The sequence below is a fragment of the Conger conger genome, chromosome 17, assembly GCF_963514075.1.
Source record: "Conger conger chromosome 17, fConCon1.1, whole genome shotgun sequence".
Classification (NCBI taxonomy): domain Eukaryota; kingdom Metazoa; phylum Chordata; class Actinopteri; order Anguilliformes; family Congridae; genus Conger; species Conger conger.
In genome coordinates this window covers 16165155-16180233 of record NC_083776.1, presented here as the reverse complement: position 1 = coordinate 16180233, position 15079 = coordinate 16165155, and the positions used below count along the sequence as shown (strand labels likewise).

General features: G+C 42.2%; 1 protein-coding gene across 3 annotated transcripts in view; it reads left to right on the top strand.

Annotated features, from left to right (window-relative positions):
* Positions 1 to 15079, top strand: part of LOC133116441 (dual specificity calcium/calmodulin-dependent 3',5'-cyclic nucleotide phosphodiesterase 1A-like) — a 70786-nt gene that overhangs the window by 10104 nt on the left and 45603 nt on the right. For all 3 annotated transcript variants that reach the window (XM_061225965.1, XM_061225966.1, XM_061225963.1), the window contains exon 2: positions 6159 to 6270. In XM_061225965.1, the coding sequence (XP_061081949.1) occupies positions 6159 to 6270 (112 nt within the window). The remainder of the gene's footprint in view (positions 1 to 6158; positions 6271 to 15079) is intronic.

Sequence of the window (15079 nt, the reverse complement as noted above, 5' to 3'; positions counted from 1 at the left end):
AGCGCACTTGTTTGCACATGCCTGGGCTGGCCTTGATCAAATGCAGTTCTTCTTTTCTCACGCTGCAGACAGACCTTTTTTGGGAGGGAAATTGTCTGGTTAGAAATTAGATCACTCCTGTCTTCAGTCTGTCAAGACTGCAATTCATCACTCGCATGAGATCAAATTCCCTGAATTTACTCAACATTGTTTATGTGGGTAAAATATTGTCGGTTGACAATCTGCATAGTTGGAGTCCTGAGTAGGTTTGTGTGAGGTATGATGACAAGCATACAGATAGATAGACAGACAGACAGGAAGGCAGACAGACAGACAGACAAGCTAAAGTATCTGTAATCTGTCTCCTCTAATGCTTGGATGGGCCCTACTTCTTGCTGATTTGGGAACACTTGAGGGCGTCTGGGTACAGTTTTGGAAAAAACTTGTGTGGAATTTGAATGCTTGTCAATATCTTTACCAAAAGTTGACATCAAGTTTGTAAAGTAGTTCTGCTTTAGTCCTTGAATTAGAAATTGAGATATTCAGTGCTTTAATGTGTAATCTGTGCGCACTGTATGCACATGATCTGACATTAATTTGTTCTATGTCAAATTTTTGAATGGTACAAGCCTCTTCTTTCATTTAAGTCATTAACCACGTGTTTGCAGTAAACCGTTTTTGAGATATTGACATTAATACTAGTATAGAACTAGTACAAAATCAGTTCAAATTGCTCTCTAGGGGGGCAAAGTAGAAAGGGTCAAGGCACATTTCTAATGCTTGGATGGACTCTATGGTCTGGTATCTGTAAAGGTTCTGTTCTAGTGCATGGATGGGCTCTACGGTCTGGTATCTGTTAAGGCACTGTTCTAGTGCATGGATGGGCTCTATGGTCTGGTATCTGTTAAGGCACTGTTCTAGTGCATGGATGGGCTCTATGGTCTGCTATCTGTTAAGGCTCTGTTCTAGTGCATAGATGGGCTCTATGGTCTGGTATCTGTTACGGCACTGTTCTAGTGCATGGACGGGCTCTGTGGTTGTTCTAGTATATGGTGGGGCCACACGTTTCAAATCTTTACAGTGCCAGGGTTAAATAAGTTAATTTTTAAAATTTTATTCTGGTTCTACTTTATATCACATTGTCACATTATATACATTTGAAATAGAACATTTGCAAGACATTTATTTTATTTAAAGCCATTTAAAATGTAATTCCAATAATTTTCTAAATCAGTTTCTACCTGTTGTAATTGCCATCCTGACACAAAGGAATTATGTAATACAGAAAAGGCTTCTTTGAATGTGGGGCTGACAGTGAGATAGCTGGCATTGTGACCCCTATATTGCAGTGGAGCTTGCTCAGGGGAATTGCAGTTCTGATAGCAAGGTGAACTAAGTATGTAGTTTTATACTGTGGAAATGAGTAGAAAGAAAGCCATCAGTACATGCCTGATGAGCTAGATTTGATTATCCTGAGGAGATGTGTGTAATTATTCTTCAACAGCCACATAGTGAAGAAACCAATCCATTCTTAGCTGCTTTCCAAAATAACCTGAGATATTATGAGATTAAGTCATTTAACTTCCAACTTCCATCAATGTCAGAAAATAATTAGAAATTATAAAATGGAGCTTGATGACAATAATACATTATAATGGCATGCCAGGTCATTGTGTTTGAAAGCACGAATGTCAATGAAAAACGGATTGTTTCCAAGAAAAGAAGCCATTAATGAGTGTATTTTTAACTTGTGCTTCAGAAAATTAATAACCTGCAATATTGGGTGTCACAAAAAATTAGCAAAATACTATTTCTATGTCTTTATTTCATATGACGTTCATTTGGAAAGAAGATCATGAAACTTTGATGATTTTATATTTGGATACAGCATGAGCAATGAAAATAAGGAAATGAAGACTGAATAGTGCACTACAGTGGGAGTAATAGACCCTGTCTGACACCGTATTTCTTAGCACTGGTGTTCTTATCTTATTTAATCAACCATCCGTACTCTCATACAGCAATTGGAAATATTTCTGAGGATATACTTCTGAGGTTGATTGTACTCTTCAAGGGTTCTGATTTTCTGTATATTTACACTAGGACTCGGAACTGTACTGTCCTCTCAGGTCCTCTTTGCACTTGTTCTTGTGTTTGATTTGCACTTTGTTGTACGTCGCTCTGGATAAGAGCGTCTGCTCAATGCCATGTAATGTAATGTAATGTAATGTAATTTGCTACCATGCTAATGCTACATCCAGAATCACATACCCCACGTATATAAGACACACATGCTAATGCTATATACAGGGCCACATACAATTCACATTGACTATAATATATCATACAGAGAATGTTGTATCCAGGGGAGGATTGTCTCCTGCTTAGTCTAATCAACTGTACATCGCTCTGGATAAGAGCGTCTGCCAAATGCCAATAATGTAATGTAATGTAATATACAACTGAGAAAAGTGAATGCATTCAATGCACAACAACAACAACTTATCACAATAAACATTACACATTACATATTTAACCTTGAATAAAATGGCAAATGGCAGGTAATATAGTTACATATGGTTTAGCAAACGGGCCTTTAAATGATATTTGAAAGGCAAAACTGTGACGTAGGGCTTATAAATCTGGCAGATTATTCTGTACTATAAAAGTGAAAGACTAGCTGCTAATGCTGTGGCCTCTCTGTGGCTAGGTCAGTGAGAAGGTCTTTCATCAGAGGGCCAGATCAGGCCTGGCTTTAAACGTGATAACATTTCAAAATAAATTCTAAAAGTAGCTGGGAGTCAGGATGGCTCTTTGATGACATGTGTAATCTGATTTTCTGAGAGGTCTAGCAGCTGAATTTCGAGTGGGGAACTGAACCGCGGAAGGAAAATGGTGTTTTGGCTCTGGCTTGAGTACAGAGAACGGCAGCAATCAGGGTCAGAAGAAAAACAACATGTTTGACCTTCTCAGTATCAAACACATGCATCATAGGCCTAATCTTAGATATACCGTACTACCGTACTGTCCATATGTACTTGGACAGTTGGTGCAATTTCTGTTCTTTTGGCTCTGTACTCCAGCTCATTAGATTTGAAATGAAACAATAAATGTGACGTTAAAGTACAGACGGTCACCTTTAATGTGAGAGAATTTACATCCATATCAGGTAATGTGTGTAGCAATCACAAGTCCCCTCCATTTTGCCAAAAGTAATTGGACGGTTGGCATCTCAGATGCTTCTGAATAGGCAGTTGTGTTAAAGGGGGCAGTCTGCATGTTAACCTCATTATTTCATTTCAAATCCAATGTGCTGAACTACAGAACCAAAAGAACAAAAAATTGAGCCAAACAGAACAGAAAGAACAGAATTGTAGGACTGCATGGGCTAACCGGTCTGGGTAAAAATGACTTGTGGGCAGGATTGTCATTCTCTATCACAGAGCCTGCATTAGATTTGGTTTGTTCAGCTACACATTTAGAGATGTTAATTAAAACCACAGCCTTATCTGTTTTCACTAGCAGAACGTTTTAGAGACGATTTATATTCACAAATAATGTGTGAAAATCAGAATTTTTCTCCAAAACAAAACACCACATGCAATTCCACCCACAGAACAAAGCAGGACAAAACTAATTTGAACACACAATACCAGAGCCTCAGGAATAAAAAGTCCCTCATGGGGTTTTACTGCAGCTGTTCTGTTCATCAAACTACACATGGTAAAATTGTAATATAATGGTCATCAAGTTCATACATTATACAACACATCTTCTTATATATACACTCAGTGAGCACTTTATTGGGTAGATATGTACACAAGCATTGTTAATGCAAATATTTAATCAGCCAATTGTGTGGCAGCAACTAAATGCATAAAAGCATGCTGGCATGGTCAAGAGGTCTGGCTGTTTTTCAGACAAAATTTCAGAATGGGGAAGAAATGTGATCTAAGTGACTGTGGAATGATTGTTGGTGTCAGACAGGGTGGTTTGAGCATCTCAGAAACTTCTGTTCTCCCAGGATTTTCACGCACAAGAGTCTCTAGAGTTTGCACAAAAGTGAGGCCAAAGGAGAAGGTCTCCGATCAGGTCTCTGATCACACAAACGTGTCAAACCTGTAAGTGGATACGCTACGGCAGCAGAAGACCAATAGGTGAAAAGTCTAATGAATACTTAATAAAGTGCTCAGTGAGTGTATACAGATATACATTTTGGCTTTCTTGATTGTCAAAAAAAGCAATAGGAAGCCATGAAAAACTCAGTTTCAGTTCAGTTGAACCATTGCGACACGAGCCCTCTTAAATCTGGTGCATAAGCACATCTGACTCAGTCAGCCAGTGCAGCCAGTCGCTCCACACTGAACTCATTCTGCACAACACGATGCCACGCAGTTCTGCCTAATGAGGCCACTCGGTGGTGGAAGAACATAACAGCCATTTTCATCAACACTAGCTACAGCGCGTGACTCTGAGTCCCCTTCTATTCCTTGCAATGGTTTCTTGTTTATCGTACTATTTTAGTGTCTCAAACTTGCTTTTAGTTCCACCTCACAAATTTTGCTATTTTCCGGTATGAACAGGATTATTTCCAACGAGTTTTACTCCTGAGACTAATAAACCAGTAGACCAATAAAAGACCCACAATGCAGTATTAAAATTTTAAGAGGTATGGGCTGAGCCCAGTTCTCAAACCCTGCTGATAGCCCACACTATTGATCCTGTGTTGCAACATCTCGTGAAACAATAGCTTTAATGGCGGAATATTTTCTGATTGCATTCAGATTGAAATGTGCTGCTGAAGAGGGGACTTTACTCCACTGTTGAGTCCCTGGATTTCTGTGCTTCCCAGTGACACTGTACATCACGCAGGTTTCCCAATAGAATTCCCTTCTAAGGAACCTTGAAACTGTGCTTTTCATGAGAAAATTGGAAATAATTTATCTTTTGGGAAAGGGGATGAAGATTTAGCAAAGGCTGTATTTTATATTTTAGCTCTAGTGCTGAACTGTGCATCTGAACTACACACTCCTGAAATACCTTCATTTTGCCATTCGCCACATTAAGATGGAAAAGATGTTGTTATGATTTTATTTCACAGCTGTTAGTCAGTCTTTGAAAATGTTTTTTTAAATGTTCACAGTGATTAGTAACATACGTATTACATATTTTTAAGTACTATAGCTACAGTGCCTATCTTCTGTTATTAGTGGAATATGTATTGGGGTATGTTGCTGCAAGGTGGCACTGCAGTATAATGGGTAGGGGACAGGACTTGTACCTGAATGGAAGGACAGTATTCTTGCACCTTTGATCAGTTGTGCAGTTGTGAGTTGTGTAGCTTTGTAATATATCCTGTTGTTTGTATACAACATAATTCATATTCAGTCAGTTGTTATAACAGTGTAATAAAGGTGTAATAAATGAATGGTTCATCTATATAATTGGGAAAAAGGAAATTGGGAAATGTGTCCAAATAACATGTAACTAGTGGGTGAATTAACAGGATGGATTAATAGAATATAAATGTGCAACTTTAAAGTTAATAAAAGTTTGCAAGTAATAAAATATAATAGGTAAGCCAAATGCCAAATGCCAAATGCCAATAATGTAATGTAATGTAATGTAAGCGCTGACCACCAGGGGGCAGAATACATGTGAAATAAACATGAGTGACACACAGCACCAATCAGCTCTACTGTCACCCAGAGGTGGGAGGGTTTCTATTGGCTCAGTTGATAGCAGAGGCTGCAGGACTCTGTGCTGTTACATGGGACTGACTGAAAAATCCAACCTGGAGAGGGAAACCATGAGAAAGAGCACTGCGTAGGGCTCTTGAGTGTGTAGGGCTGAGTGCGTAGGGCTGAGTGTGTGGGGCTGAGTGTGTAGGTCTGAGTATGTAGGTCTGAGTGTGTAGGTCTGAGTGTGTAGGGCTGAGTGTGTAGGGCTGAGTGTGTAGGGCTGAGTGTGTAGGGTTGAGTGTGTATGGCTAAGTGTGTAGGGTTGAGTGTTTAGGGCTAAGTGTGTAGGGTTGAGTGTGTAGGGCTAAGTGTGTAGGGTTGAGTGTCTAGGGCTAAGTGTGTAGGGTTGAGTGTGTAGGGCTAAGTGTGTAGGTCTGAGTGTGTAGGGCTAAGTGTGTAGGACTGAGCTGCAGTATAAAGGTCTTCTTGTCCACACAGGGGGTTCCTTGCCTTCCACAGCACACCGGGCTGCTAGGCAACCACGGAGCCAGAGCGTTGGAGGTGGGGGAAGGCAGAAAGTCCACCCTGCTTCAAGAGACCCCAGGATCAGGTACAGGACTGGATTGACTGACTGAATGATTGATTCATTGTCTACCTCACTGATTGATTGATTTTTTTGATTTAGTGACTGATTGATTGATTGATTCCTTGCCCCATTTCAGTCTGCATGGGTTAAAAAGACACAGCATGCACAGCAGTAGCCATTTCACAATGTGTGTATGGCAGTGCATTAGGAAAAGTACATACATACAGTCATAACAGGGAACAGCAATGAAAAAAATCTTGTATTTGCAATATGTACGTGTATTTGTCTCCAATTCCAGGCCTAAACAAATATGTTAGTGCTCTGGATTGGCCCAGACAGTACCTGCTAAGATTACAATGGCAGGTGGACATTTGAGAGTTTATGTTCTAAAGCAAGAAGGATATGCTTCAGTACACTTCATTTCAGTACAAAGTGGTATTCTGCCTTTATCTTATCCAATTATTCTTTAATACATATCTTTAATTTAATTTGGATGGATTTCTGCAAAAATGGGGGCTCCTCAAATTGAATGTCCAATCAGAAATACCTGAGGAGAATGAAAACCAATCAGGAATACCCTGGATAGGGTGAGAACCAACCAACAATACACTGGGCAGGTTGAGAACCAATCAGCAATACCCAGGAAAGGTGGGCAGAAATCCTGATCTTGCAAAGAAACATTGGAAAAAGGTATAAATCATGTAGCAAAAGGATGTGAGACATGATTTATTACATGCACGATAATCAAACAGATGATGGTCTCTTTTGTAAAATGCAGTTTGTAGAAATGCAGACCTATATTTCTGGAGGCTAGGTAGACTCCTGGAGGCCCCATCCTCTGCCAGCTGTATTTTCAGTTAAAAAATGATTTGCAACCTTGCCATCAACAGAAGGGGAATCCTTCATGACTGCTGGACTTCCCTCTGTATCCGTCATCTCAGCCAAGGCTAAGAAAGGCTCGAGTCCCATGAGTCACTGCTTCCCGTCACCGTATACTGCGGAGTGTGTGTGTGTGTGTGTGTGTGTGTGTGTGTGCATGTGAGAGAGTAACGTCGCACATCAGTCCATCATGTGAGCCAACTTTCAGTTCTGTTCCTATGAGTGAAATAAGGGAATAACACATCATGTATGAGTCACTCCGGCCCAACCCACACACATAACACAACTCATTTCACCTGAATATGAGTTATGGAACTAGATGAGGAACTGGCACCAGTAAAGGCTTTTTGTGATATGAGATTATCTTATTAATGCATCACTAAAAAATAATATACAGTACAGTCTGTAAGTATTTGGACAGTGATACAATTTTAGTTTTTTTGGCTCTGTACTCCAGCACATAGCTTCCTTGATTTTCATTGACATAACATGTAGTCCTCATGTTGACAAATGGCAACAACAGACTCCAGTGGCAATCAAAAGCCTAGAAGCAAGGCTAGGCTTCAAATCAAAGCTTGCAATCAAAGCTTTCTTATACCTTCAATAAAGAAGCAATTATGATATGAATTAAAAGGAATGCAATTCCTACATGGATCACTCTATATTGATGTAAAATTTTTGATGGAAAATTCAAAGTGACAGTCTGTAATTTAATGTCATATTAATTGTTTCATTTCAAATCCAATGTGTTGGAGCTCAGAGCCAAAAGAACAGAAAGTGTACCACTGTCCAAACACATGCAAACCTGCACTGTACACCCCCGAAACGTAGCGCAGACAGGAGGGAAGTCCTGAATGAATCCGCGCGCTGTTCTTCTCAATCAACGTAGTTAAGCTGGAGGCAGATTATGTTGTACAGTCATGTAGGAGTGATGAGATCAGATAGTGGTGATTGAGTCTGAGGACGGCAGAATTAGGGGCTGCAGCCTCGGCTGTATCATTACCCGACCGTAGCCTAGCAGCACCAGGACCAAACTGAATCCGTCCAACAGGTGCAGCGTGGGTAGGCGACGGCGAGTGCTCCGTAGGTTCCCCTGACGAACACGACAGCCACCCACAGGCTGAGCCGATATGCCTCTCCTGTGAGCGTTAGCTCCCTGGCAGCCTGTGAGCATTAGTGTGGCAGTCCCAGGATTAGGGGGCCCTGCTGGAGTGTGATCAAATGCAGGTATATGGCTCTCAAATCTCCTGCATGTGTGGCCATCCAAGTGGACATTTTTGTTAAAGTCAAATGCAGACCATCGCAAGTCAAGCAATGTCGTGAAGACCATGACCAACCGACCGATGTACCTCGAGTAATTAAGGACCTCCTCGTCAACTTGCTCTTGCTGCCCTGTCACCTGAACTGAGACCTGAACCCAACCTGGTCTCTGTCTTCAGAAAATTCCCTGTGGCACAGTCAGCACTGTGAGCGTTAGCTTTAGCTCCATGGCACAGTCAGCACTGTGAGCGTTAGCTTTAGCTCCATGGCACAGTCAGCACTGTGAGCGTTAGCTTTAGCTCCATGGCACAGTCAGTGCCGGGAATGTTAGCTTTAGCTCCATGGCACAGTCAGTGCTGTTATTGTAAAAAATTTTACTTCACTGTGTATTAAATATTACCATTTTATTTAAGATTGTTTTTAAATTGTCCAATTACTTTTGATTGACCTATAATGGGGGGAACTATATATAAAAGAGCTACACGGTTCACCCATTATGACTGTGCATATGCACAAATTAAAGGTGACAGTCTACACTTTACCCTCATATTCATTGTTCAATTTTAAATTCAATGTGTTGGAGTACAGAGCCAAAATTGTGTGACTGCCCAACCTCTTATCTCCTGTAATGCATTGTAGCTTACATATCTGAACATCCAGTACAGAAAAGCTCTCAGTGATATGCAGTGCTGTAACAGCTCACAAGTATGTTACTAAGGCAACGCAAGCCATTTTCACACCAAAGAGGCTGACAAAATGGCAGCATTGGAATGGTAAAAAGTGTTCAAGCTTTCTACATCACCCTGAAGATCCATTTTAACCCTGGGAAAGCCTCACAGAAGGATGAGAAGTGGCCTCCGGGGAAATTAGCCTGGAAGTTCACAATTCTCCGGCAAATAATGGGAAGCATTACGGAAGTTAATTCATTTCAATTCAAATGGTGATTAATGTCATTTTCACTTCTAAGGTTGCATCTGAATCCATTTTGTGTCCAAATGTGGATTCAGGAGCAGTGTTTCAGGATATTTTAGATGATGTTTAAAATGGATCCTTACAGGTAATTAATGGTTGCAGCTTTGTCAAGCTGTGCTGTAAGGAAAACTCCTGCATAATTTAAAAAAAAGCTAAATGACACTGCAATGCGCAAACATTCATTTAATCCTGTGTTTACCCGACACCAGAGTGGTGCTGTGTTTTTTATTTTCACAAAATTATTTCAAGCCACTTCAAGCTGGAGACTTGATATTTTTAGGTTTAGGAGACACTGGAGAGGATTTTTGTGTGAAATATTTTTTTTCTTCCAAAAAGTGATACATTTTATCTGAAGCAACTTACCTATATTAAGATAATAATAATAATAATAATAATAATAATAATAATAATAACAAAGCATATAACTGCTTCACCTCAGTCAGTACTGTGAGGGTTAGCATTAGCTCTGAGGCACGGTCAGTGCTGTGAGCATTAGCATTAACTCCATGGCACAGTCAGTGCTATGAGCGTTAGCATTAGCTCAGTGGCACTGTCAGTACTATGAGCATTAGTGTTAGCTCTGTGATACAGTCAGTACTGTGTGCATTAGTGTTAGCTTCATGGCACAGTCAGTGCTGTAAGAATTATCGTTATCTCTGAAGCACAGTCAGTGCTATGAGCATTAGTGTTATCTCTGTGGCACAGTCTGTGCTGTGAGCCTTAGCGTTAGCTCTGTGGCACAGTCAGTGCTCTGAGTGTTAGCATTAGCTCTGAAGCAGAGACAGTGCTATGAGCGTTAGCATTAGCTCTGTGGCACAGTCTGTGCTGTGAGCATTAGCGTTAGCTCTGTGATACAGTCAATACTGTGAGCATTAGCGTTAGCTCTGTGATACAGTCAATACTGTGTGCATTAGCGTTAGCTTCATGGCACAGTCAGTGCTGTGAGCATTATTGTTAGCTCTGAAGCACAGTCAGTACTACTAGCATTAGTGTTAGCTACGAGGCACAGTCAGTACTATGAGCGTTAGCACACCTAAGTTTAACTATTACTCAGGCTGAGTCATTAGTGTTGTCAGGAGGATCCTGAAAGGGCAACGCCTGATACATAAGCACACTAAGTGGGCGGGAAACTGAGCTGAAGGACAGATAGATCAATACATTCAAATGTACTAATATCCATTAGCATTATGAACAAAAACACTGGAGGGTAATGAGCAGCCATTACGAACATTATTCAACAGCACTTTTCAGAGAGAGAGAGAGAGACAGACAGAGAGAGAGAGAGAGAGAGAGAGAGAGAGAGGGATGATAAAGAATAATTTTATAATGGATTATTGTTCATTATTTTATTTTACAGTGCACATCCAGTGCTATTACCCAGTTGATTTATTGTAAAACAGAACAGAACCAAGTTGAGAACAGTCCGTGCACTGGAAAGCCTCCTCGCACATTACAGAATAGGCAGCACTCAAATACGACACAATTAACCTTGAAGAGCAACTTGTTTGAAACAATGATGGTATTATGTAAATTCCTCCATTTGGATATTACCTATCCCAGAATGCATCTGTGTGAGAGCCCCAGTGTGGGCGTGATGTTTCTGTTGGTTCTGCACTACATGTGCTCTCCAGCTTGTTAAAGTCTCGAAACATCCGCTACACCCTCACACACTCCCCCATGCTCAGATGGGATCTACCCCCACCCTGAGATATGGGATCTACCCCCCACACTGAGAGGTGTGATCTTAAGTGGAAACATTCCTTAATTTCATTTTTGGGTGAACTACCCCTTAATGCCTCATCATGAGCCTGATTATACAATAATGTCTCAGGTGATACCTTCCTTTTTTGTTTTTTTGCCTGATTTTATATGCGTATATAATACAAATCGTTAACTGTATACAGTCACTGAGCACTTAATTAGGTATTTATTATACCTATTTTTTTTTCTTCTACTGCTGTAGCCTATCCAGTTATGATGCATTGTGTGTTCAGAAATACTCTGCATACCAGTGTTGTAATGTGTAATGTGTAATGTTGTCAGCTTTGACCAGTCTGGCCATTCTCCTCTGACACCTCTCATTAACAAGGCGTTTCTGTCTGCAGAACTGCTGCTCACTGGATTTTATTTTCATTTTTTTTCAAACTCTAGAGACTAGTGTGCATGAAATTCCCAGGAGGTCAGCAGTTTCTGAGATATTCAAACCACCCTGTCTGCCACCAACAATCATTCCACGGTCAAAGTCACTCAGATCACATTTTATTCCCATTCTGGTGGCTGATGTGAACATTAACTGAAGCTCCTGACCCGTATCTACATGATTGTATGCATTCCACTGCTGCCACACAATTAATATTAGGTAATCGCATGAATAAGTTGGTGTAATAAAGTAAAAATGTTCCTAATAAAGTGCTCAGTGAGTGTACATGGACCTGAGCAGAAACAGGGTGGAGGTAATGAGACTTTGTTGACTATTGCTGCCAGTAACAGTGTTGAGGCTCACGGACATCCGTGGCATTCAGGGTACGCTCTTTTCCTTTCACCAGTTTGTCTGGAGGTCTCCATGGCAACAGATGTCATTAACTATATGAAAGATAATAAAATAGCATAGACACACACATGCCAACATTTTTTGCCTAGAAACCAGAGGAGCTCCACCAATCATGGATTCTATACCATGGCAAACTGCGAAGTGCTGGCTATCAGTGATAGTGACTCTCTCTGTGCAGTGCTGGCTATCAGTGATAGTGACTCTCTCTCTCTCTGCGCAGTGCTGGCTATCAGTGACAGTGACTCTCTCTCTCTCTGTGCAGTGCTGGCTATCAGTGATAGTGACTCTCTCTCTCTCTGTGCAGTGCTGGCTATCAGTGATAGTGACTCTCTCTCTCTCTGCGCAGTGCTGGCTATCAATGATAGTGACTCTCTCTCTCTCTGTGCAGTGCTGACTTAGGCACCCTAGATAAATATAAATTTGGTCTTAGATGTTTATTGTTTTCTGCATCAGTGTGTAATTTCCAAAATAAATGAAATGATACAGATCATCTTTGCATTGCATTAAAGTAAAAGACCACTTTTCTGATAAAAACACTTGGGGCTGTCTTCTGGGATTTTACATTACATTACATTATTGGCATTTGGCAGACGCTCTTAAAAGGTAATGGTTTTGCATGTGGTGGCCACAGGAAATTGCTCTCTCCTTATCCTTCCTGACTGATTCTTCTCTGGTTTTGTGTTCTGCTAGTGTCCTTGTCACTACTGGTAGCATGAGGCGGGACGTGCAGCCCAATCAGGTTGCACAGGTAGTCCAGCTCCTCCAGGATGGCACATCCATACATGCGGTCGCAAGAAGGTTTGCTGTGTCTCCAAGCACAGTCTCAAGAGCATGGAGGAGATACCAGGAGACCGGCCGTTACACAAGGAGAGCTGGTCAGGGCCGTAGAAGGGCGTCAACCCAGTAGCAGGACCGGTATCTGCTCCTTTGTGCAAGAAGTAACAGGAGGAGCACTGCCAGAGCCCTACAAAATTACCTCCAGTAGGCTACTGGTGTTCATGTTTCTGACCAAACTGTCAGAAACAGACTCCATGAGGGTGGCATGAGGGCCCGACGTCCTCTAGTGGGACCTGTGCTCACACCCTGGCACCATGCAGCGCGATTGCCATTCGAGAGAGACCACCAGCATTGGCAGGTTCGCCATTGGCACCCTGATCTCTTCACAGATGAGAGCAGGTTCACACTGAGCACATGTGACAGGCATGAAAGAGTCTGGAGATGTCGTGGTGAACGTTATGCTGCCTGCAACATCATCCAGCATCATCCAGTTTGGCGGTGGGTCAGTGATGGTCTGGGAAGGCATATCCTTGGAGGGTCGCACAGACCTCCATGTCATAGCCAACGGTACCCTGACTGCTGTTAGGTACCAGGATGAAATCCTCAGACCGATTGTCAGACCTTACACTGGTGCAGTGGGCCCTGGGTTCCTACGGGTGCAGGAAAATGCCCGGCCTCATGTGGCCAGAGTGTGTAGGCAGTTCCTGGATGAGGAAGGCACTGATGCCATTGACTGGCCCTCATGTTCCCCTGACCTAAATCCAATTGAGCACCTATGGGACCTTATGTATCGGTGCATCCGACACCGCCAAGTACCGCCACAGATTGTCCAGGAGCTCACTGATGCCCTGATCCAGGTCTGGGAGAAGATCCATTACATTACATTACATTATTGGCATTTGGCAGACGCTCTTATCCAGAGCGACGTACAACAAAGTGCATACCCATAACCAGGGATAAGTTCGCTGAAAGACCCTAGAGGTAAGTACAATTTCAACTGCTACCTGTACAACAAAGATAAGGACAAGGGCCTTTTTTTTTTTTTTTTTTTTTGAACAAACAAACAAACAAACAGAGCAAAAGTCACCAAAGTTAACTATCCAAACACTGCTTACCTAGCCAACTAAAAATACCGATCCACAAAGCAAGTCACAGAGACAACAATTAAGGTTCACAGGGAGGTAGGGAGGGATGGGGAGAGGTGCTGCTTGAAGAGGTGTGTCTTCAGCTTGCGCTTGAAGGTGGGGAGAGATTCTATAGTTCTGACCTCAACGGGGAGTTCGTTCCACCACCGTGGAGCCAGAACAGACAGTAGTCGTGAGCGTGAGGTGGAGGTTCTGAGAGGGGGAGGTGCCAAGCGGCCTGTGGAGGCTGAACGAAGAGGTCTGGCAGGGGTGTAGGGTCTGATGATTTTTTGCAGATAAGCTGGGGAAGACCCTTTAACTGCTTGGAAGGCTAGCACCAATGTTTTGAATTTGATGCGAGCCATGACAGGCAACCAGTGGAGGGAAGTAAGCAGGGGGGTGACGTGTGAGTATTTGGGAAGGTTGAAGACCAGACGAGCTGCTGCATTCTGGATGAGTTGGAGGGGTCTGATGGCGGACGCTGGGAGGCCAGCCAAGAGGGAATTGCAGTAGTCCAGGCGGGACAGAACCATCGCTTGGACCAGGAGCTGGGTCGAGTAGGGGGTGAGAAAGGGGCGGATTCTCCGTATGTTGTACGGGGACACCATCCGCTGACTCAGGAGCATGCCCAGATGTTGTGGGGAGTGCGTACAGGCACGTGGGGGCCATACACACTACTAAGTCACATTATGAGTTGCTGTGATACAATTTACACAAGTTGAATTAGCCTGTGATTTCAATTTTTTACTTTGATTTTCAGTATGATTTTGAATCCAGCCCTCAATGGTTTGGCAAAATTCTTTGCAAACTCTAGAGACTGCTGTGCGTGAAAATCCCAGGAGATCAGCAGTTTCTGAGATACAGTAAATCCTCAAATTGTGTCCGGGATTCTATTTGAAGCCGGGCCTCGGATAATAGCTGGGGGCGTGGCTGATTCAGACAAATAAAGGCCGGCCCCCAAATACAAGCCGGGGTAATATTGCCTACCAGTAGGGCTATCAGTCCATGAGCACTAGAAGACATTGTTTCGATTTAACTCAATGAAATAAAAGAGCTCTTCTTAATATTTTATATTGTTGGTTGGTTTAATACTGTTGCCAATGAAAAGTCGTTGTCCTATGCCATGGGTCTCCAACACGTTGCTCTCAAGCTACCAGTCGCTTGCCGCCCCCTTCTAAGTAGCTTGCCAAAGGCTGAAGCAGTATACATTTAAACACAATTGTTGCCGCGAGGCATTCCAGCCTACAAATTTTATAAAAAATTAACTCAA